The following is a 24,327-nucleotide window of genomic DNA, read 5'->3' on the forward strand; positions in this document are numbered from 1 at the left end:
CGCAGACATTTAGAAACAAAAGATGGCAATTTGAAAAATAAGCCACATGAGTTTTTGGAGCGAGAATTAAGATTACTTTGAGTAGTAAGACATGTATAAAAGTAACAGATACCATTAAAAAGAAGGGGCTAGAATCATCTTATATGGTGAGCTATCGATTGGCTAGCACATGCAAGCCCCATACTATTGTGGAGGACTTCATTCTTCCTGCTGCCACGGATATGTCTGGGGCAATGCTGGGGAAAAGGCCCAAAAAACTATACCGACAATGTCTTCATCAAACAACGTTGTTTTATGACGCATCGGTGACAGGAGATGTTTTGAAACAATTACTGCTTCGCATACGAGCCAGTGAATTCTATACATTACAGCTGGAAGAGTCAACAGACGTGGCGGGCCTGGTACAGCTCCTGGTATATGTCTGTTACGTTAATGGGGGGTCAATTAAGGAAGACATCCTCTTCTGCAAACCACTGGAAACCAGGACAACATGAGAGGATACTTTTAAAGTACTGAACAGCTTTGTGACCTCAAATGGACTTTGGTGGTCAAGATGTGTTGGTATCTGAACTGATGGCGCAAAAGCCATTACAGGGAGACATAGTAGAGTGGTAACGCTCGCGCAAGCAGTTGCTCCCGATACCACTTGGGTACACTGCAGCATCCACCGAGACGGATGACACAAACAACTGGATTTGTTATCACTTTCATGCCCTGCCTCCAGTCCACTTACCGATATATGAACAAGGCAACAAGCAAAATTACAACAAGCGGTTCTGTGAAATTTTAATTTAATCAGAAGCCACTGACAGATTTGTGGATAGGGCTGTGCTCAGAGTATCCTGCCTTGGCAAATCGTGCTGTTAAGACACTGATGCCCTTTGCAACCATGTACCTATGTGAGAGTGAATTCTCGGCCCTCACTAGCATGAAAACTAAATACAGGCACAGACTGTGTGTGGAAAAAGACTGAGACTCTCTCCAATACAACCTAACACCGCAGAGTTATGTGCATCCTTTCAAGCACACCCTTCTCATTAACCTGTGGTGAGTTATTCACATTTTTTATGAACAAATAAGGTTTTATATGTAAGATGGCTAACTAAATAGCAAAATTATTGATTATTATTATTTTATTATTTGTGCCCTGGTCCTGTAAGAGCTCTTTGTCACTTCCCATGAGCCTTTGTGGGTTGTGACAAACTCACCCTCATTCTTATGTTTAATAAATGTATTGTATAGTGTGTGAAAAAAACAACATTTGAGAGTGCGCTGACCCTGGTGATAAAGGAGGTACACAGGTTGAATGTTTGAAGGGGTACGGGACTATGACAAGTTTGGGAATCACTGCTCTATGCCATAGGCTGTAGGCTTGTTCGTTTAAATGACACAATATTATTGTAAGTCCTGTGCCATTATTTTACTTTATATGACTTAATAGTAAGAAGAATATACAGTAGTTAAATTTAGCTGAATAAAATAGAAAGGATATTTTTCCTATTATGGAGCGAGTATATGGCAACTCCAGTTGTGAATGATATGATATGAACCTTAAAATCAAAACATATGGGCTAGTGATGATTTGAGAAAGTTGCAAAAAAAGCTTAGCTCTGTTTCTTGCCTCAGGCTGCACAGATGTTCTCTCATCAAGTGATCATATTTTCACCCATCAGATATTCTCAATTGAATCTTGTCTTTTGATTTAGACTGACCCATTATCAAATGAGCAGGAACAGGGGCAGGGGTGACAATACAAGCCATCTGTCTGCACTTGAATAGCGAATGGAGGCAGTCCTGCGGGTCCGTTTTGTAGGCTACTTCGGTTTTTATATCAGAGCATGTGTTTTTATAGTGGATCTTGTGTTGTTATATCAGAGCATGTGTTTATATAGTGGAGCATGTGTTTATATAGTGGATCATGTGTTGTTATATCAGAGCATGTGTTTTTATATCAGAGCATGTGTTTTTATATCAGAGCATGTGTTTATATAGTGGAGCATGTGTTTATATAGTGGAGCAGTGTTTTTATATCAGAGCATGTGTTTTTATATCAGAGCATGTGTTTTTATATCAGAGCATGTGTTTTTATATCAGATCATGTGTTTTTATATCAGAGCATGTGTTTTTATATCAGAGCATGTGTTTATATAGTGGAGCATGTGTTTTTATATCAGAGCATGTGTTTTTATATCAGAGCATGTGTTTTTATATCAGAGCATGTGTTTATATAGTGGAGCATGTGTTTTTATATCAGAGCATGTGTTTTTATATCAGAGCATGTGTTTTTATATCAGAGCATGTGTTTTTATATCAGAGCATGTGTTTTTATATCAGAGCATGTGTTTATATAGTGGAGCATGTGTTTTTATATCAGAGCATGTGTTTATATAGTGGAGCATGTGTTTATATAGTGGAGCATGTGTTTTTATAGTGGATCATGTGTTGTTATATCAGAGCATGTGTTTATATAGTGGAGCATGTGTTTTTATATCAGAGCATGTGTTTATATAGTGGAGCATGTGTTTTTATAGTGGATCATGTGTTGTTATATCAGAGCATGTGTTTTTACATCAGAGCATGTGTTTATATAGTGGAGCATGTGTTTATATAGTGGAGCATGTGTTTTTATAGTGGATCATGTGTTGTTATATCAGAGCATGTGTTTTTACATCAGAGCATGTGTTTTTATATCAGAGCATGTGTTTTTATAGTGGAGCAGAGGAAAAAATATAACACTTATTTTACTATACCCATCAAGCATACACTCGCTGCCCGACAGGTGATAGTCTGCCCAAACGCTGTATGCCATGGGCTCTCCGACCTTGTTCCTGCACCTACCCAGTGGTTAATTTGGGAAACCAAGTGAAATCTGTTTGGGAACATCGAAACTAACAGGTTTTTGCAACAAAACATATTTCACTTGACTGTTGACAGTCAGTCTTGCGCGCATGAGAAATTAATAAAGGAAAGAGAGGAGGAGATGGAAACGCATGGTGGTCAGATATTATGTAAATTAGAGCTAAAGGTAATGTGTCACCCAATGAATTATGAAAATATAAAACATTCCCTGTTATTCAAAATTAAATCCATATTCACTAATTGTAGGCTAACTGTAACACGCCCTGCACAATCAATGAACCAACAGCCTGGCCTAGGGCTCTACGTTCTCTCCCAGACTCATGGATACACATTTGGGAGCGTAGCATTTGGTCACCTGTCCATCCAGTATGCACAATAATACAATCCACACTCAAAGGCTAGAACATGTATGTACCTAAAACATCTTAAATCGGTTTTGTTTGATGTTATTCTGCCATGCATGCGGTAGGCTATGTCTTGTATGAAGGTGCAATCAGAATTGTTATTCAGGTTGTTGTTTTTTATATGTGTATAACGTGTTTTGAATTAATCATCACCTTAGAAAGCATTGTCCATTTTGTTGTGTTTGGCTTTGATACAACATCCACAACAACCATGTTTTACACTGTTTCAACCTGCTGTTGAACTGTTTTGATGATCAGTGTTTGATGTTATTTTCAATTTCATTTGCATTGGATGTCAGAGTGGTTAGTTAGAGGAACAATAGAGCCCTGAGTACCAGACCATTAGGACCTGGTGGAGAGACAGTAGAGCCCTGAGTACCAGACCATTAGGACCTGGTGGAGAGACAGTAGAGCCCTGAGTGCCAGACCATTAGTACCTGATGGAGGAACAATAGAGCCCTGAGTACCAGACCATTAGGACCTGGTGGAGAGACAGTAGAGCCCTGAGTACCAGACCATTAGGACCGGGTGGAGGGACAATAGAGCCCTGAGTACCAGACCATTAGGACCGGGTGGAGGGACAATAGAGCCCTGAGTACCAGACCATTAGGACCTGGTGGAGGGACAATAGAGCCCTGAGTACCAGACCATTAGGACCTGGTGGAGGGACAATAGATCCCTGAGTACCAGACCATTAGGACCTGATGGTAGTTAGAGTCCTGAGTACCAGACCATTAGTACCGGGTGGAGGGACAATAGAGCCCTGAGTACCAGGCCATTAGGACCTGATGGAGGGACCATAGGGCCCTGAGTACCAGACCATTAGGACCTGGTGGAGGGACAATAGAGCCCTAATTACCAGACCATTAGGACCTGGTGGAGAGACAGTAGAGCCTTGAGTACCATTAGGATCTGATGGAGGGACCATAGAGCCCTGAGTACCAGGCCATCAGGATCTGATCGAAGTTAGCAAATTGGGCACTATACCCTGATGAAGACAGCTTCACTGTCGAAACGTTGGACATAAAATTTTAGCATCTGAGCTCCTAGAGTGTTCCAGCTTTTCTTAATTTTTTTAAGTGTTCCACTCCACTAGCCAGCACCTGGCCTAAATCGGTGTTCGTTTCTTTCGCCTCTAGTAAATTGGGCACTACCAAAGCATGTGCATAAAAGGATATTACCGTGACTCAACAGTCACGTGGAATTTGACTTGCTGTCATGACCTAGTCACAGTCACACTGTGTACCTGGTCTGGGGGAGGAGGCTCGGCGCTCATCCCTGGGCCGATCACAGGAAGTGAACTCACCAGGTTGTCGCTGCGCTGCTGCTGTTGCCTTGGTTGTGTGAGAGATGTGTACAGTACACCATCGCCACCATCTCTATCTGAGTACCCCATGTCATCTGTGGAGCTTCAAAATGTGTTGTTATTGTCGGTATAAACCTTGTTCTAGTACACTTTGTTCCTCAGAGTGACATTGAAGGAATTTTAAGTCTAAGCACTCTAAGTCCACACATTATGCTTCTGTGAAAAATAGTCTTGCTGTGCAGGGCTCTTGTGCAAAATAGACAAGATCATCGTAAATTGGGGCCCTTAACTTCTCATTGTAGTGCAGAAGCCATTCTAATGATTCCATCTACGCCCTCTTCCCCTGTATCATGTCTCTCTATAAATCAGAGAGAGGTAAAGAGCTTGTGGATAATTCGTTTCCCTGTTGTTCTTGTTGTGTTGTAGAACAGATAATGTGTGTGGAGAGTAGGTCTGGACCACAGCCAGGGCCGGGAATAAAGCCCCTGTGGAGGGACACACACCGTGTAGCTACTTCGCACAACCATTGGACAGAGAGAGTTCACTGCTTTAATTAGCTAGAAGGAGCATGTGTGTTGTACCAACAGAGGAGAGATTTGTCACTGCCTCAGGCTTCACTATAAAGGATTGTACCCTTATACCAGTGGACCCTCATAGTAATTGAACTGTACAAGCACTTTCCAATAACGTAATAAGTGATGGTGTTCTGGATTTAGAAACATTTATGCAGTATTGGTAAATGTTTTTTAGTAAATATATATTTGTTCCTGTGTCCCAATTGCTACGTATTTCACTTATCCATGCTATTGGATGTCAGACCTTTGAGTGTGAAATGGAACATATAAACATTGTGTTGAAGATCAGCTCAGGGTTGATCATGCTCATTATTATGGATGTGTTCAGTTCCAGATATGACCTCATATTGTAGAGAGGCAGTTTTACAGCAGTCCAACAGAGGGGGCCATTGCACAGCCTTTCATTCTGTGTCAGTGGTGCATGCCTCTGCTACTGTGGTGTGTGGCTCACTGAGTACGGTACATACCCATCTGATAACCATACCATTTAGATGTTGTCTGAAAATATGTTTGTTCCATAGCTCTTCCCTGTTTGTCCTGAATATCCCCTCTAAACACACAGTACAATGTTTCAGGGAGTCACAGGCTGCAAAAGTGTGCCTTGTGTCAAAAGACTGTGCTCCTTTTAATGGACCAGTGTGTGTGACCACAGGAAGACATCAGTATATTTTTGTGACTACAGACTAACCTTCATCTTACACCACTCTCTGTTCCTCTCTTCTCCTCTGTCCCTCCAGCCCACACAAGGGTCGGGAAGAGTTCACTGGTGGCACAGACCGCCAGGGGCCCCAGTGTAAGCTGTACAGTGCTGTGGCAGGGAAGCACTTTGTGGTGACTAAGTCCTACCAGCCACAGGCCGAAGGGGAGATCACCCTGTACCAGAACGACAGGGTCAAAGGTGAACATCCCGCCCACTGCTCTTTGTTTTTTTCCAGAGGGAAGCAGTGCTTGAATTGGGTCACATGTTCTACTGCTTAAGTACCCCTCTATATTTGCTCTGAAATATGAACATCGTTACTCATTGTGTATTTATTCCTCATGTTATTATCTTTCTATAATGTTTCTCTCTGCATTGTTGGGAAGGGCCCATAAGTAAGCATTTCACTGTTAGTCTACACCTGTCAGAGTAAGACCCCAAAAATTGTCAAAGACTCCAGTCACCCTAGTCATAGACTGTTCTCTCTGATACCGCACGGCAAGCAGTACCGGAGCGCCAATTCTAGGACCAAAAGGCTCCTTAACAGCTTCTATCCCCAAGCCATAAGACTGCTGAACAATTCATCAAATGGCCACCCGGAGTATTTATGTTTTTACACTTCTGCTACTCTCTGTTTATTATCTATGCATATTAACTTTACCCCTACCTACAAATTACCTCAAACTACCCCACACATTGACTCGGTACCCCCTGTAAATAGCCTCGTTATTATTATTTTATTGTGTTACTTGTTTTATTTTTTTATTTTTTACTTTAGTTATTTAGTAAATAATTTTTTTAAACTCTATTTCTTGAACTGCATAGTTGGTAAGTAAGCATTTCACGGTAAGGTCTACCTTTCTACCTGTTGTATTCGGCACATGTGACAAATACAATTTGATTTGGTTATTTATGAAGCAAGTTACAAATAACATTTGATTTGATTTGATCTTGCCATTTAAATGAGTACTAGAGCCTTTTTAATTCCACTCCAAGCTCTGGAGGGAAGAGATATTAGAGGGAACAGTCTGTGTAGCCACTCAGAGGGATGTTGGAGGGAAGATATATTAGAGGGAACAGTCTTTGTAGCCACTCAGAGGGATGTTGGAGGGAAGAGATATTAGAGGGAATAGTCTTTGTAGCCACTCAGAGGGATGTTGGAGGGAAGAGATATTAGAGGGAACAGTCTTTGTAGCCACTCAGAGGGATGTTGGAGGGAAGAGATATTAGAGGGAATAGTCTTTGTAGCCACTCAGAGGGAAGTTGGAGGGAAGAGATATTAGAGGGAACAGCCTTTGTAGCCACTCAGAGGGATGTTGGAGGGAAGAGATATTAGAGGGAACAGCCTTTGTAGCCACTCAGAGGGATGTTATTCAGAAGTGAAGCAGTCATCTGCTAGGACATTATGTGTTTTCCTAATGAGTGAGCTGTAATAAGCAACATTTGTATTCAAACGACTGCAGTGCAGTTTATTTACTCTGGTTATTTCTATCTTCAGTAGTAGCTATATTTCTTAGGAAAAATGGCTATATATTTTACAGATGTGTTTTTCCTCAGTACTTTCAGTTTTAATTAAATTGGGCCTTTTCTAAGGTTACATAATATTTACCTATCTAGCTCTTATGTTGTGTAAGCTGAAGTGGAGCTGAAGAGACCACAGTACTGGAGTGGAGCTGAAGAGATCACAGTCCTGGAGTGGAGCTGAAGAGACCACAGTCCTGGAGTGGAGCTGAAGAGACCACAGACACTACTGGAGTGGAGCTGAAGAGATCACAGTCCTGGAGTGGAGCTGAAGAGACCACAGTCCTGGAGTGGAGCTGAAGAGATCACAGTCCTGGAGTGGAGCTGAAGAGACCACACTACTGGAGTGGAGCTGAAGAGATCACAGACACTACTGGAGTGGAGCTGAAGAGACCACACTACTGGAGTGGAGCTGAAGAGACCACAGACACTACTGGAGTGGAGCTGAAGAGACCACACTACTGGAGTGGAGCTGAAGAGACCACAGACACTACTGGAGTGGAGCTGAAGAGATCACAGACACTACTGGAGTGGAGCTGAAGAGACCACAGTACTGGAGTGGAGCTGAAGAGACCACAGTCCTGGAGTGGAGCTGAAGAGACCACAGGCACAGTACTGGAGTGGAGCTGAAGAGACCACAGCAACTACTGGAGTGGAGCTGAAGAGACCACAGCCATGGTACTGGAGTGGAGCTGAAGAGACCACAGACATGGTACTGGAGTGGAGCTGAAGAGACCACAGGCACAGTACTGGAGTGGAGCTGAAGAGACCACAGACATGGTACTGGAGTGGAGCTGAGGAGACCACAGACATGGTACTGGAGTGGAGCTGAAGAGACCACAGACATGGTACTGGAGTGGAGCTGAAGAGACCACAGAAACTACTGGAATGGAGCTGAAGAGACCACAGAAACTACTGGAGTGGAACTAGGGTCTTTTTAAGTCAGTCTGCATGGAAAAGTACAGGAGTAATTATTCCCTTACATACTACTGTCTCTCTTTGTCTTACACAGTCTATTTTTCTTCTTCTCTCTCTCCCCCCTATCTCTCTCTCTCTCTCTCTCTCTCTCTCTCTCTCTCTCTCTCTCTCTCTCCCTCACACACACTCTCTCCCCCCTCTGTCTCTCTCTCACCCCTCTGTCTCTCCCTCTCCCTCTCCTTCCCTCCTCCCCTCTCTCTCTATCTCTCTCTCTCCCTCTCTCTCCTCTCAGTGCTCTCCATAGGTGAGGGTGGTTTCTGGGAGGGCAGTGCCAGGGGTAACGTGGGATGGTTCCCAGCAGAGTGTGTGGAGGAGACCCCTAACCAAGAGGAAAGACCATGTAAGTTCTGAGAGAGAGAGAGAGAGAGACAGAGAGAGAGAGAGAGAGAAACGTTGTTAGTCCCAATAATCACCTCACTGTTCAAAATCACTTCTAAATCTCCTTGGCCTTTGTCAAAATTGGCCTTTACATAAAATGTTAAAGCTGTGTATTCAAACACCAACCATTGGATAATACAGTTCCTCTAATTCTTGTGAGAGAATCTTGTGCTCGGTCTCGGCCCTAGCTCTCTCATGCTCTGATAACCCTCTGAATATGAGAAGTCCCTTCTGGCCATGGCAGGCTGTTAATGCAATTAACACTCAGCAGCAAGGACACAGTACCCAGCATACACATGCATCCTTCACAACACAGTGTATGCATTGATTCTATACATTCGGTTGGTAAAAGGTTAAGCCACAAGGTACATCCATGTAAAGATGTGTAACCTGACCTGTGTCACCCTTGGTTCACTAACCTCTCCTAGTATGGCATCCTGGTGGATTAGGATGTGTAAAGTAGAGAGAGGGGCTGAAACCAGAGACTTCATAGTTCTGCACTAGACTACAATGCATTGTATTGCACAAAGTGGCGTGACTGACAGCTCTAGTACTGTAGTGGTTAATCAGCTGTAGTACTGTAGTATTTATTCAAAATGTCTGCTGCTGAACTGAGAACCTTCGGTTCTCTATTGAACCCAAATAAGAGGTGTGTGTGTGTGTGTGTGTGTGTGTGTGTGTGTGTGTGTGTGTGTGTGTGTGTGTGTGTGTGTGTGTGTGTGTGTGTGTGTGTGTGTGTGTGTGTGTGTGTGTGTGTGTGTGTGTGTGTGTGTGTGTGTGCGAGCGAGCGAGCGAGCGTGCGAGCGAGCGAGCGAGCGAGTGAGTGTGTGTACTGTATACTTCTCCATGTGTTTGTGCTTGCTCCTGGGGGCAACCTTCTGTTTAAAGTTATTTTGGTCTAAATAAATGCTTTCCACATCAGTACAGCCAGTGTTCAGTAGCTGTGTTCAGTAGCAGTGTTCAGTAGCAGTGTTCAGTAGCAGTGTTCAGTAGATGTGCTCAGTAGCTGTGTTCAGTAGCAGTGTTCAGTAGCAGTGTTCAGTAGCTGTGTTCAGTAGCAGTGTTCAGTAGCAGTGTTCAGTAGCTGTGTTCAGTAGCAGTGTTCAGTAGCAGTGTTCAGTAGCAGTGTTCAGTAGATGTGTTCAGTAGCAGTGTTCAGTAGCAGTGTTCAGTAGCTGTGTTCAGTATCAGTGTTCAGTATCAGTGTTCAGTAGCAGTGTTCAGTAGATGTGTTCAGTAGCTGTGTTCAGTAGCAGTGTTCAGTAGCTGTGTTCAGTAGCTGTGTTCAGTATCAGTGTTCAGTAGCAGTGTTCAGTAGCAGTGTTCAGTAGCAGTGTTCAGTAGCAGTGTTCAGTAGCAGTGTTCAGTAGCAGTGTTCAGTAGCTGTGTTCAGTAGCAGTGTTCAGTAGCTGCGTTCAGTAGCTGAATTCAGTAGCTCTGCTCAGGCCAGAGGGGACGAGGGTATCTCTTGAGTTAAAAGCACACCACTTTGCATGTTCTGGCGGCACAGATGTAATGATGTAATTATAATAACCCAGCAATTGAATCACTTAATAACAAGTGGCAGGTGTATTATTTTTAAAGATATACTCTATGGCGCACTTATAAGCCAAAATTGAAGCAATTGATGTGATTCATTAATTGTATATCAGCCTCATTATCTATCTGAAAGGTCACCTGCATTCCATTTATACTGCATGTAGCCAGCTTGTGTCATTCATAATGCTCCATGTAATCCTAACACACACTGGCATAGCACACACCCCCGCAGCCCCCGCAAATGGGGCCCACGAGTTTTAAAATGTACATTTGGGGAATTATTTGTTTTGGGAATTTTCAAAATGCTTGAAATATTATTCATTTACATGTCGACTCTATGCCTGGAAATGCCCTTGTCCAGAGCAAAGGATCCCCATTTTAAATGAATATATATATAAATGAATATTTTTTTTGTCAAGATTCTGACAAAATATTTGAATCACTGTTCTGCATGGATACTTAAACAATTGAAGTATTTGCTGTGCTAGACCTAAGGGGGAATATTTGCTTTATAAATCTTGTTTTATGATCTAAATCTAGAAAAACATGCCAAAATGCTAACACAATTAGCCTTGGAGCATTTAACAGTGCTTTAAAACAAAAACAAGTTGGAGATTTGTATTACATATTTGAAAAATCTAATGTTATAATTAAATAATCAAGGCCTTTAAACACTTGTTGGACAATAATTTTAAAAAATGAAGTGTCTTTTATTGTGTCTGACGGAGTTGACATAAATCCAATAGGTTGCATTTTATGAAGGAAAAAAAAATATATATATATATTTTTTACATGGTGTGATAGCTGATACTTTGGTCTATCAAAATATATATTACACATTTGATCAGTATTAAGACAAATATTTGCGGAAAAAAAGCTGAGATTGTCCTGTCTTTCAAGAATCTCTGAGCACTACAACAGAAACATTTTCTCTCATACGCGTTGTAAAAAATATATATACACTACCGTTCTAAAGTTTGGGCTCACTTAGAAATGTCCCTGTTTTTGAAAGAAAAACACATTTTTGTCCATTAAAATAACTTCAAATTGATCAGAAATACAGTGTAGACATTGTTAATGTTGTAAATGACTATTGTAGCTGGAAACGGCTGATTTTTAATGGAATATCTACATACTGTAGGCGTACAGAGGCCCATTATCAGCAACCACCACGCCCGTGTTCCAATGGCACGTTGTGTTAGCTAATCCAAGTTTATAATTTTAAAAGATGAATTGATCATTAGAAAACCCTTTTGCAATTACTGTATGTTAGCACAGCTGAAAACTGTTGTCCTAAAGATGCATTAAAACTGTTCTTCTTTAGACTAGTTGAGTATCTGGAGCATCAGCATTTGTGGGTTCGATTACAGGCTCAAAATGGCCAGAAACAAAGCACATTCTTCTGAAACTCGTCAGTCTATTCTTGTTCTGAGAAATGAAGGCTATTCCATGCGAGAAATTGCCAAGAAACTGAAGATCTCGTACAATGCCTTCAGAAAGTAAACACACCCCTTGACTTTTTCCACATTTTGTTGTGTTACAGCCTGAATTGCAATAGATTTAATTGAGATGTTGTGTCACCCGCCTACACACTATACTGCATAATGTTAAAGCAGAATTGTGTTTTTATACATTTCTACAAATGAATTAAAAATTAGAAGCTGAAATGTCGAGTCAATAAGTAATCAACCCCTTTGTTATGGCAAGCTTAAATAAGTTCAGGAGTAAATATTTGCTAAACAACTCACATAATAAGTTGCATCAACTCACTCTGTGTACAATAATAGTGTTTAACATGATTTATGAACAACTCCCTCATCTCTGTACCACACACATACAACTATCTATACTATACAATAAGATCCCTCAGTCGAGCAGTGAATTTCAAACACAGATTCAACCACAAAGACCAGGGAGGTTTTCCAATGCCTCGCAAAGAAGGGCACCACTTGGTAGATGGGTAAAATATTAAAAAGCAGACATTGAATATTCCTTTGAGCATGGTGAAGTTATTAATTACACTTTGGATGGTGTATCAACCCAGTCACGACAAAGATACAGGCGTCCTGCCTAATTTAGTTCCCGGAGAGTAAGGAAACTGCTCAGTGATTTCATCACGAGGCCAATGGTGAATTTAAAGCAGTTACAGAGTTTAATGGCTGTGATAGGAGAAAACTGAGGATCAACAACATTGCAGTTACTCTACAATACAAACCTAAATGACAGAGTGAAAAGAAGGAAGCCTGTACAGAAGAAAAATATTGCAAAACATGCATCCTGTTTGCAACAAGGCACTAAAGTAAAACTGCAAATAATGTGGCAAATAAATTAACTTTATGACCTGAATACAAAGTATTATATTTGGGGTAAATCCCACATAATCCACTGTGTACCAGTCTTCATATTTTCAAGCATGGTGGTAGCTGCATCATGTTATGGGTATGCTTGTCATCTGCAAGGAGTAAGGGGGGTTTAGGATTAAAATAAATGGAACGGAGCTTAGAATAGGTAAAATCTTAGAGGACACCCGGTTCCAACAGACAATGTGAGACTAATTCACCTTTCAGCAGGACATTAACCTAAAACACAAGGCCAAATATACACCAGAGTTGCTTACCAAGATGACATTGAATGTTCCTTAGTGGGCTAATTACTGTTTTCACTTAAATTAGCTTGAAAATCTATGGCAACACTTGAAAATGGCTGTGTAGCAACAATCAACAACAACTTGACAGACCATGACGAATTATTTTAATAATAATGTGCAAATATTGTACTATCCAGGTGTGCAAAGCTCTTAGAGACTTACCTGTAATGACTCACAGTTTTCATCGCTGCCAAAGGTGATTCTAACATGTATTGACTGATATTTCCATTTCATTTTCAATAAATGTAAAAAAAATAATATTAAAACATGTTTTCACTTTATCATTATGGGTTATTGGTGTGTAGATGGGTGAGAAAAATATATATTTAATCCATTTTGAATTCAGGCTATAACACAATAAAATGTGGAATAAGTCAACAGGTGCAGTATGAATACATTCTGAATGCACTGTTTGTAATTTTGGGGGGAGGTTGCTCAGACCTTGCATTCAAGTACATCAGAGAGTGTTTTTATGGAAAATAAAAAGTAACAAGTGAAAAAATAAATCAACGTTATCGCTGTCGCCATCACAATGTTATTAGCCACCTTCTGACAAATAATTGCACAACACATGAGATTTGATTCTGGGTGGCAAGATTACAATGTTATTGGTCGTCTTTGAACTGTATCATATGCAGGATGGTGGTGGATAGAAATGAATGCAGGATGTTTTAAACAAGCAGGCAGTCTCGAGAAGTGATGGCAAGCCATCTGTGATTGGCCGGGAGGGTTGTGTGTGTGTGGCAGTACACTATGAGTCATGATGACGACCGTATAATGTCAGTCCGCCTGTTACTCCTCTCTGATAGAACACAAATATGCCATTGGATGTTCCAGACACTTGTGTGTGTGTGTTCCAACGTGTGTTCCAACGTGTGTGTTCCAACATGTGTGTTCCAATGTGTGTGTTCCAATGTGTTTGTGTGTTGCTTCCAGACACTCGTCTGTGGCTTGGCTAGTGTTAGAACAATGTGCAGTGACAGGAGAGGTCTCTTGATATAGGTGAATGCTAGCTTTGGTGTTTACCTCTCCCTCAAAATGTGTTGGCAAAGATGTTTTTAATGTCCGATTCAGGATATTTGTAATACTCATATCTATTTGTGAATCCTTAAAGACCTACTTGTTGTACTGAGTGACTGGACAGTGCCACAATGGCCCGATCAGTACATTTTGACCGGATTTGTCAATTATAGGAAACAGTGTTGCTATACAAATTCAGTTTATGAAGGATATGATAATTCACTCTGTTTGGAGAAGGGGGTATGATTGATGGATTAAGAACGATTTGACATTACAACGTCGATGTGGGCTACAATTGGCTGTCGACTTTTTCACCAATACATCTGTTTCCCTTTGCCTGAAGGGACAGCTAATGCACACACAATATTTCAGATGTAGTTATAACTGCTGAAATACCATCTGAATATATGCTGTAGTCTGGTAGTAGCTATCTATCTGTGCAGCTGCTTGGTTACTAATCTCCCATAGACTGACTACATAAACGCAACTGGTACCAAATTATGCGAGATTTTAGTTATTGGTTAAGCGAGGTTACTTGGTTACTAACATCATGCAGTTGTGCCAGAATCGTAAACCCTTCACTGCAACACTCATGTACATTCCTGATTGATATATTTCCATGGAAACGTTCTCTGTACACTGTACAAGCCCGGTTGCTAAGGAGTGGGCCTTGGCAAGATTTTTTTCTCTTTTTGTAGGATTTTTTCTCTCTCTCACTCTCTCTGTGCACTAAGAACAGAGCTTACGTGGGACTTGTTCATTACCAGATAGAGTTGCTCTCTTTATCTCAACGGGGATGGTTATGGCCTATGTATCTTCACATACTGGGATTTGTCAAACTTTCTTGGGATGTTTCTTAAAGGCTTTGTAGCCTGAGGACTAGAGGTGGAAAGGTGAGGTTATTCTGACTGTGAAGGGAACTTGGAGGTGAAGGTGTGAGCGTTTCCGGGAAGCACTCCATTAGAGGGGAGGAAGAGGGCGCAAATGGAAGAGACGGCCAAATCCAGGAAGAAGGTTCATTTTGGAGGTACAGCACTGTGTGAGTGTTGGGGAGGGAAAGGGGTGAGAGCGAGTGAGCGAGGACCATATTTAGCTGGTAGTCTGGTTGTAAACAGGGTTGTATTGTGTTTTTAACAGAACGTGTTTCACCTGGAAAACAGAGGAACATATGGATTTCTGTTTGTTATTATCAGTGTTTTAGTTGGACGTGTGTGTGGGTTTATTTACACGGACAGTGGATTGTGTACATTTTATTTTCAGGTTGAGTGTAGTGTTACTTATATAAAGGGGGTGGAAGAATCCATAACTGTAAATTATAATGTTGTGTTTTTCATAACCTGTACTGTATAGCCTGTTGTCTGTGTATGTATTCATGTACATCACTATGTATATATACACCTTCCTCACTATGTATGTATTCATCTTCCTCAGGGGAAGTATTTCAAGGGTTGCAGACATCTGATCAGACATAACACATGCAGTACAGTTCAGTACAGTGGTTGAATTTATTAATGGTTGAATCTATCCTATTGTGCTAGTTTTGCATTCGATCCACATAGTATTATTAGCCTAGCTGTGTCACTATCCATTTCAAATGTAGGAGTCAGGTTGAAGCTTGGATTTACCAAGCTAGCCACTGATTGTGCTAGGCTACGATAGGCTAGCCACTGTCTGTGCTTGGCTAGGATAGGCTAGCCACTGATTGAGCTAATCTATGCTAGCCACTGACTGAGCAAGGCTATGCTAGGCTAGCTACAGTACTCCCATGGTATTGTGATTTAGTATTCACCAGCAGCAACTGTCAGCACAGTGCACACTGGTCAAGTAGTCTTTTTTTATTCTGCTGTCTGTGCGTTGAGGAGGGGAGGGGAGGGAGGGAGGTGTGTTTGCACTCTACTTTTACTGGAGACAAGCAGAGAGAGAGAGAGAGAGAGTGAGAGAGAGAGAGAGAGAGAGAGAGAGAGAGAGAGAGAGAGAGAGAGAGAGAGAGAGAGAGAGAGAGAGAGAGAGAGAGAGAGAGAGAGAGAGAGAGAGAGAGAGAGAGAGAGAGAGAGAGAGAGAGAGAGAGAGAGAGAGAGAGAGAGAGAGAGAGAGAGAGAGAGAGAGAGAGAGAGAGAGAGAGAGAGAGAGAGAGAGAGAGAGAGAGAGAGAGAGCGATACGCTGGGGGTTTGGCCAGGGCCTGACCAGAGCCCTACACTGCTATACACTGTACAAATTATTTGGTTAACTTAAACGAGTGCCTCCACCTAAAAGGAGATTAAACCTTAACTTTGCTAGAGTTTCGAAACACATGGTTGGCAAGGTTTTGGGACAGTTTAATACTACATTTGACCAGATTGAGAGGGTATTGGGACAGGTTGATACTACTTTTGACCAGGTTGTGAGGGTATTGGGAGATTGGTACAATTTTTGACCAGGTTGTGAGGGTATTGGGACAGATTGGTACAACTTTTGACCAGATTGAGAGGGTATTGGGACAGATTGGTACTACTTTTGACCAGATTGAAAGGGTATTGGGACAAGTTGGTACTACTTTTGACCAGATAGGAGAGGGTATTGGGACAAATTGGTACTACTTTTGACCAGATTGAGAGGGTATTGGGACAGATTGGTACTACTTTTGACCAGGGTCAATACACTGTTAAAATAGAAATACTCAGAACAACAATCATTGTGTTGTAAAACCATAAAAAGTAGTACACCTAATCTGAGATCTGGTGTCTGGAGGGTGTTTGAATGTAAATCCAATATAACTGAATGTATTTCTAAACAGAATGGAAAAAAGTGGTTCCTTGATCTGAATAATTGTGTTTTTAAGAGTGTTCCAGCATCAAAACCCATAAATAATGTTTTGGCAGACTGTGTTGTGTCTCTCATTCAATGAAATTGTTTAACATTTCAAATTTGTTAATAGCATAAATATTGACTGATGATTTTCAGTCAATATTTTGATTCACATTTTTGAGAAGACACTGGGAAATGAATATTTTTCCTAGGGTAAACTTTGACACTTATTATAAGCTACAGTTGCCAGGTCCATTGTGAGATTATAAATTATGTTACAATCAAGATTTTTAGGGCTATTTGGTTTAGTGCATTCAGACATTCTTCAGACCCCTTGACTTTTTGCACATTTTGTTACGATACAGCCTTACTCTAAAATTGATTTTAAAAAAAAATCCCTCATCAATCTACTCACAATGCCCCATAATGATACATTTTGCAAATGTAAAAAAACAACAACTGAAATATCACATTTAAATACGGGTAGCCTTCCACAAGCTTCCCACAATAAGTTGGGTGAATTTTGGCCCATTCCTCCTGACAGAGCTGGTGTAACAGAGTCAGGTTTGTAGGTCTCCTTGCTCGAACACGCTTTTTCCATTCTGCCCACACATTTTCTATAGGATTGAGGTCAGGGCTTTGTGATGGCCACTCCAATACCTTGACTTTTTTGTCCTTAAGCCATTTTGCCACAACTTTGGAAGTATGCATGAGGTCATTGTCCATTAGCGACCAGCATTTAACTTCCTGACTGATGTCTTGAGATGTTGCTTCAATATATCTAGATAATTGTCCTACCTCATGATGCCATCTATTTTGTGAAGTGCACCAGTCCCTAATGCAACAAAGCAACCCCACAACATAATGCTGCCACCCCCATGCTTCATGGTTGGGATGGTGTTCTTCGCTTACAAGCCTCTCCCTTTTTCCTCCAAACATAACGATGGTCATTATGGCCAAACAGTTATATTTTTGTTTCATCAGACCAGAGGACATTTCTCCAAAAAGTATGATCTTTGTCCCCCATGTGCAGTTGCAAACCGTAGTCTGGCTTTTTTATGGCGGCTTTGGAGCACTGGTTTCTTCCTTGCTGAGCGGCCTTTCAGGTTATGTCGATATAGGACTTGTTTTACTGTGGATATAGATACTTTTGTACCTGTTTCCTCCAGCATCTTCACAAGGTCCTTTGCTGTTGTTCTGGGATTGATTTGCACTTTTCGCACTAAAGTACATTCATCTCTAGGAGACAGAACGCATCTCTTTCCTGAGCGGTATGACGGCTGCGTGGTCCCATGGTGTTTATACTTGCGTACTACTTGTGTACTATTGTGGTACCTTCAGGCATTTGGAAATTGCTCCCAAGGATGAACCAGACTTGTGGAGGTCTACAAAAACAAAATTCAGAGGTTTTGTCTGATTTCTTTTTTTATTCCCCATGATGTCAAGCAACGAGACACTGAGTTTGAAGGTAGGCCTTGAAATACATCCACAGGTACACCTCCAATTGACTCAAATGATGTCAATTAGCCTATCAGAAGCTTCTAAAGCCATGACATAATTTTCTGGAATTTTCCAAGCTGTTTAAAGGCACAGTCAACTTAGTGTATGTAAACTTCTGACCCACTGGAATTATGATACAGTGAATTATAAATGAAATAATCTGTCTGTAAACAATTGTTGGAAAAATGACTTGTGTCATGCACAAAGTAGATGTCCTAACCGACTTGCCAAAACTATAGTTTGTTAACAAGAAATGTGTGGAGTGGTTGAAAAACAAGTTTGAATGACTGCAACCTAAGTGTATTTAAACTTCCGTCTTCAACTGTAAGTATTCAGACCCTTTACTCAGTACTTTGTTGAAGCACCTTTGGCAGCGATTACAGCCTTGGGTCTTATTAGGTATGATGCTACAAGCTTGGCACACCTGTATTTGGGGAGTTTCTCCCATTCTTCTCTGCAGATGCTCTCAAGCTCTGTCAGGTTGGATGGGGAGCGTCGCTGCACAGATATTTTCAGGTCTCTCCAGAAATGTTTGATCCGTTTCAAGTCTGGGCTCTTGCTGGGCCACTAAAGGACATTCAGAGACTTGTCCCGAAGCCACTCCTGCATTGTCTTGGCTGTTTGCTTAGGATAGTTGTTTTGTTGGAAGGTGAACATTCGCCCCAGTCTGAGGTCCTGAGCGCTCTGGAGAAGATTTCACTGTACTTTGCTCCGTTCATCTTTCCTTCGATCCTTACTAGTTACCTAGTCCTTACCGCTGAATAGCATCCCCACATCATGATGCTGCCACCACCATGCTTCACCGCAGGGATGGTGCCAGGTTTCCTCCAGACGTTGGCATTCAGGCTAAAGAGTTCAATCTTGGTTTCAGACCAGAGAATATTGTTTCTCAGGGTTTGAGAGTATTTTAGGTGCCTTTTGGCAAACTCCAAGTGGACTGTCATGTGCCTTTTACTGAGGAGTGGCTTCTGTCTGGCCAATCTACTATAACGGCCTGATTGGTGGAGTTCTGCAGAGATGGTTGTCTTTCTGTAAGGTTCTCCCATCTCCACAGAGGAACTCTGAAGCTCTGTCAGAGTGACCATCAGGTTATTGGTCACCTCGCTGACCAAGGCCCTTCTCCCTGATTGCTCAGTTTGCCAGGCGGCCAGCTCTAGGAACAGTCTTGGTGGTTCACACCTTCTTCCATTTAAGAATGATGGAGGCCACTGTTTTCTTGGGGACCTTCAATGCTGTAGACATTTTTTGGTACCCTTCCCCAGATCTGTTCCTCGACACAATTCTGTCTCGGAGCTCTACGGATAATTCCTTCAACCTCATGCCTTGGTTTTTGCTCTGACATGCACTGTCAACTGTGGGTCATTATATAGACAGGTGTGTGCCTTTCCAAATCATGTCCAATCAATTGAATTTACCACAGATGGACTCCAATCAAGTTGTAGAAACATCTCAAGGATGATCAATGGAAACAGGATGCACCTGAGCTCAATTTCGAATCTCAAAGCAAAAGGTCTGAATATTTATCTAAATAAGGTATATATGTTTTTTATTTAATCAAACTCATCAGTCAATATTTATGCTATAAATGAATTTGAAATGTAAAACCATTTGATTCAATGAGAGACACAGCCAAAACAGTATGTGTTTTGATGCTGTAACACTCTCTTAAAACACAATTATTCAGATCAAAGAACCACTTTGGGTGTTTTAAAGTTTTTCCATGCTGTTTAGAAATACCTTGAGTTACATTGGATTTACATTCACCCTTCAAACACCAGATCTCAGATTAGGTGTACTACTTTTCAATGGTTTTACTACACAATGATTGTGTTTTGAGTTTTAATAGTGTATGGGCCCTGGTCAAAAGTTGTACACCATAAACTACAAAGGGTGCAATTTGGGACATAGCCAGAGAGACACCACCGACAAGGAGTTTCATTAGTACTGTGTCTGGCGGGGTGCTTTCACCCATGCTGAAAAGGTGCGTAACACCCATGCTGAAAAGGTGCGTAACACCCATGCTGAAAAGGTGCGTAACACCCATGCTGAAAAGGTGCGTAACACCTTTGTCACTCCACAGCTTCTCAGAACATAATAGCTTAGCAGTTTCCTATAAGTCTTCAAATTTGAACTTAAAATTTGAAACCAAACATGGTGATTAATAAGAAATAATGTACATCTCATAAATCAATGAAATGTAATTGTGGACTTTGATGGAAAAAGCAGAAGGAATTGAGGTGTTTGATGTATGTTTACCGAGAAATAGAAGGGCCCTTGACTAGAGTAGACCTACCCTGTATGAGTACACATCTACCTACTACATACATTATATGGCTATGTAATATAAGCCATATAACTCACCCTGCTATCAAAGAGGCTGTGCTTAGAAAATAAATCAGTGGCTATGACAACCAGTGAGTAGGCTGGAGGGGAAAGTGAAAGTGTTGAGTCCCACGCAGTCAAGATATCAGCACATATCATCAACATGGAGAACAGAACAATACTAGAATAACGCTCACTGTGGTCTTCAACAACATCTTCAACATCTCCACATCCTATGAATGCATTTAATATGCCATTGTCTAAAGGTTAATGGATGGCTATTTAACAGCTGAAATGTTTGCTGTTTTTAAAGGGCCTTTGTTCATTTTTTATTGGTTTATTGATATTATGCGCCCCAAAAGGCACCCTAAGGACCGAGGTCAAAAGCAGTGCACTATATGGGGAATAGGGTGCCATTTAGGGTACAGTTGTGGTCGCCCCTTTAATGAATTGGTCACCCCTTTAATGAATTGGTCACCCCTTTAATGAATTGGTCACCCCTTTAATGAATTGGTCACCCCTTTAATGAATTGGTCACCCCTTTAATGAATTGGTCACCCCCTTTAATGAATTGGTCACCCCCTTTAATGTATTGGTCACCCCTTTAATGAATTGGTCACCCCTTTAATGAATTGGTCACCCCTTTAATGAATTGGTCACCCCTTTAATGTATTGGTCACCCCTTTAATGAATTGGTCACCCCCTTTTTTACTGATTGTTCTGTCTTTAGATGCCCGAGCAGACAGGGCTGAGAGGAGGAAGCTTTTCAGGCACTACACCGTGGGGTCCTACGACAGCTTTGATGCATCAAGGTAAGGATTGGTTTCTTTCATTCCTCCGTAGAAAAAAAAGCCTATTCAAGGGGATGTTCAAAAGAATTATGGTGAAATCATAGTATTATACAGTGTGTTAAATGACCTGATCTGCTATGATATATGACACGTTTTAGATACAGTTTGTACATACACTACCGTTCAAAAGTTTGGGGTCACTTACAAATGTCCTTGTTTTCCATGAAAACATACATGAAATGAGTTGCAAAATGAAACGGAAATGTAGTCAAGATGTTGACAAGGTTATAAATAAGGATTTTTGATTGAAAAATAATTGCATTCTTCAAACTTTGCCTTCGTCAAAGAATCCTCCATTTGCAGCAATTACAGCCTTGCAGAACTTTGGCATTCTAGTTAATCTGAAAAGATTTCACCCCATGCTTACTGAAGCACCTCCCACAAATTGGATTGGCTTGATGGGAACTTTACGTACCATACGGTCAAACTGCTCCCACAACAGCCCAATAGGGTTGAGATCCGGTGACTGTGCTGGTCACTCCATTATAGACAGGATAACAGCTGACTGCTTCCTCCCTAAATAGTTATTGTATAGTTTGGAGCTTTGCTTTGGGTCATTGTCCTGTTGTAGGAGGAAATTGGCTCCAATTAAGCGCCATCCACAGGGTATGGCATGGCTTTGCAAAATGGAGTGTTAGCCTTCCTTCTTCAAGAACCCTTTTACCTTGTACAAATGTTCCACTTTACCACCACCAAAGCACCCCCAGGCCGTCACATTGTTTCCACCATGCCTGACAGACAGTGTCAAGTACTTCTCCAGCATCTTTTCATGTATTCTGCGTCTCACGAATGTTCTTTGTGATTCGAAACACCTTAAACTTAGATTTCTCTGTCCATAACACTTTTTCCAATTCCTCTATCCAGTGTCTGTGTTCTTTGCCAGTCTTATTATTATATATTTTTTTCATTTACAACATTAACAATGTCTACACTGTATTTCTGATCAATTTGAAGTTATTTTAATGGACAAAAATTTGCTTTTCTTTAAAAAACAGGGACATTTCTAAGTGACCCCAAACTTTTGAACAGTAGTGAAGAAGATACAGCTTACATATGCCTCACGTTTGGTGTCAGACTATAGATCTTTATGAATGGTGTCGAGACTGATATAATTGCATCACTAGCCTAATTCAATCGAAAAGAATGGACCAAACAACTATAAACAGTAAGCTATTCATCAGAGAATGCTGCCAGATGACAAAGAGAGGAGTTCATGTGACTTGTGAACTCAACCTTACACAGCTAGCACATGGTTTATGTAATGCATTGTCTTTCATTTGGGAATAGCATGTATGGGACATTGCATGAGAACCTTTTACCTGATGTTCATTTGCATATTTCAGTTTATTCATACATTTCAACTCATTCATTAGTAGTACTGTACTCTAATCTGTGACACCACTGATTACAGCACTAAAAGTAGTACTGAGAGGGTGAGGTTCTACCTAGCAAGGGTATGTGTGTGTGTGTATCTGTTGTGTGTGTGTGTGTGCGTGTGCGTGTGTGTGTGTGTGTGTCCACAGGAAAGGAGATTGGCTGAGCGAGAGAGTGTGTGTGTGTGTGTGTGTGTGTGTGTGTGTGCGCGCGTGCGTGTATGTGTCCACAGGAAAGGAGATTGGCTGAGCGAGAGTGTGTGTGAAAACTCTCGCTGTCAGATGGATGGTGATGTAAGAAATGCTTGAGCAGGGCCTTGCTTGTTCATTCCTGGGCAGTTGTTGCTGGAAATGTTACGCAAACAGCCCTGAGCTCAAAAACTCTACCGAGGAATGTCCTCGGCTTCTTCTCAGGGATCGGTCCACATGAGAAAGCATACGTTCACTGCACGGTTTTACTGATGAACATCCCAATGAAATCTATTGGTTCTAAAACACATACTAAGCCTCTACAGATACTCCATGAGCAGAGAGAGAGAGAGAGAGAGAGAGAGAGAGAGAGAGAGAGAGAGAGAGAGAGAGAGAGAGAGAGAGAGAGAGAGAGAGAGAGAGAGAGAGAGAGAGAGAGAGAGAGAGAGAGAGAGAGAGAGAGAGAGAGAGAGAGAGAGAGAGAGAGAGAGAGAGAGAGAGAGAGAGAGAGAGAGAGAGAGAGAGAGAGAGAGAGAGAGAGAGAGAGAGAGAGAGAGAGAGAGAGAGAGAGAGAGAGAGAGAGAGAGAGAGAGAGAGAGGTTAGTCCCAATAAGAGAGGTTAGTCCCAATTAGTCCCAATAATCACCTCACTGTTCAAAATCACTTCTAAATCTCCTTGGCCTTTGTCAAAATTGGCCTTTACATAAAACGTTAGAGCTGTGTATTCAAACACCAACCATTGGATAATACAGTTCCTCTAATTCTTGTGAGAGAATCTTGTGCTCGGTCTCGGCCCTAGCTCTCTCATGCTCTGATAACCCTCTGAATATGAGAAGTCCCTTCTGGCCATGGCAGTCTTTATTGTTTTGAAACTTCTGTATGTGTAATGTTTACTGTTAATTTTTATTGTTTATTTCACTTTTGTATATTATCTACCTCACTTGCTTTGGCAATGTTAACACGTTTCCCATGCCAATAAAGCCCCTTGAATTGAATTGAGAGAGAGAGATCCATCCAACTGTGCTCATATACCCACCCCCCAGTACAACCAGTACAAGAGCAGAACACGTTGTCATGGAGACACAGGTAGCAGTGCTGTGAAGGCTTGCTGCATGCTGCTCCGCTCATCTGCTCTGGCATCATAGGCGACAGAGGTGATGGACTCTAGCCTGGTCCCTCTATCCTGGTCTCAGATCTGTTCCTGCTGTCTTGCCAAACTGGGCATAGTGTAGCAGATCTGGGTCTAGCCAACTGTGCAAGACACAAACAGATCTGGGGACCAGGCTACAGTATAGGGATAGAGATTTTGGGTAAACTTTGCCAGGATTCTGGTTTGCTGAACAAGGGGCATCTAGCAGGTTGGTATTTATCGAGATCTCTGCA

General features: G+C 41.5%; 1 protein-coding gene across 1 annotated transcript in view; it reads left to right on the forward strand.

Annotated features, from left to right (window-relative positions):
• LOC110502389 (SH3 and multiple ankyrin repeat domains protein 2-like) overlaps window positions 1–24,327 on the forward strand; it is a 164,375-nt gene that overhangs the window by 88,320 nt on the left and 51,728 nt on the right. The window contains exons 11-13 of the mRNA XM_036959148.1: window positions 5,882–6,042; window positions 8,573–8,680; window positions 21,262–21,343. Coding sequence (XP_036815043.1) covers window positions 5,882–6,042; window positions 8,573–8,680; window positions 21,262–21,343 — 351 coding nt within the window. The remainder of the gene's footprint in view (window positions 1–5,881; window positions 6,043–8,572; window positions 8,681–21,261; window positions 21,344–24,327) is intronic.

The sequence above is a fragment of the Oncorhynchus mykiss genome, chromosome 2 (genome assembly GCF_013265735.2).
Source record: "Oncorhynchus mykiss isolate Arlee chromosome 2, USDA_OmykA_1.1, whole genome shotgun sequence".
In the NCBI taxonomy this organism is placed as follows: Eukaryota; Metazoa; Chordata; class Actinopteri; order Salmoniformes; family Salmonidae; genus Oncorhynchus; species Oncorhynchus mykiss.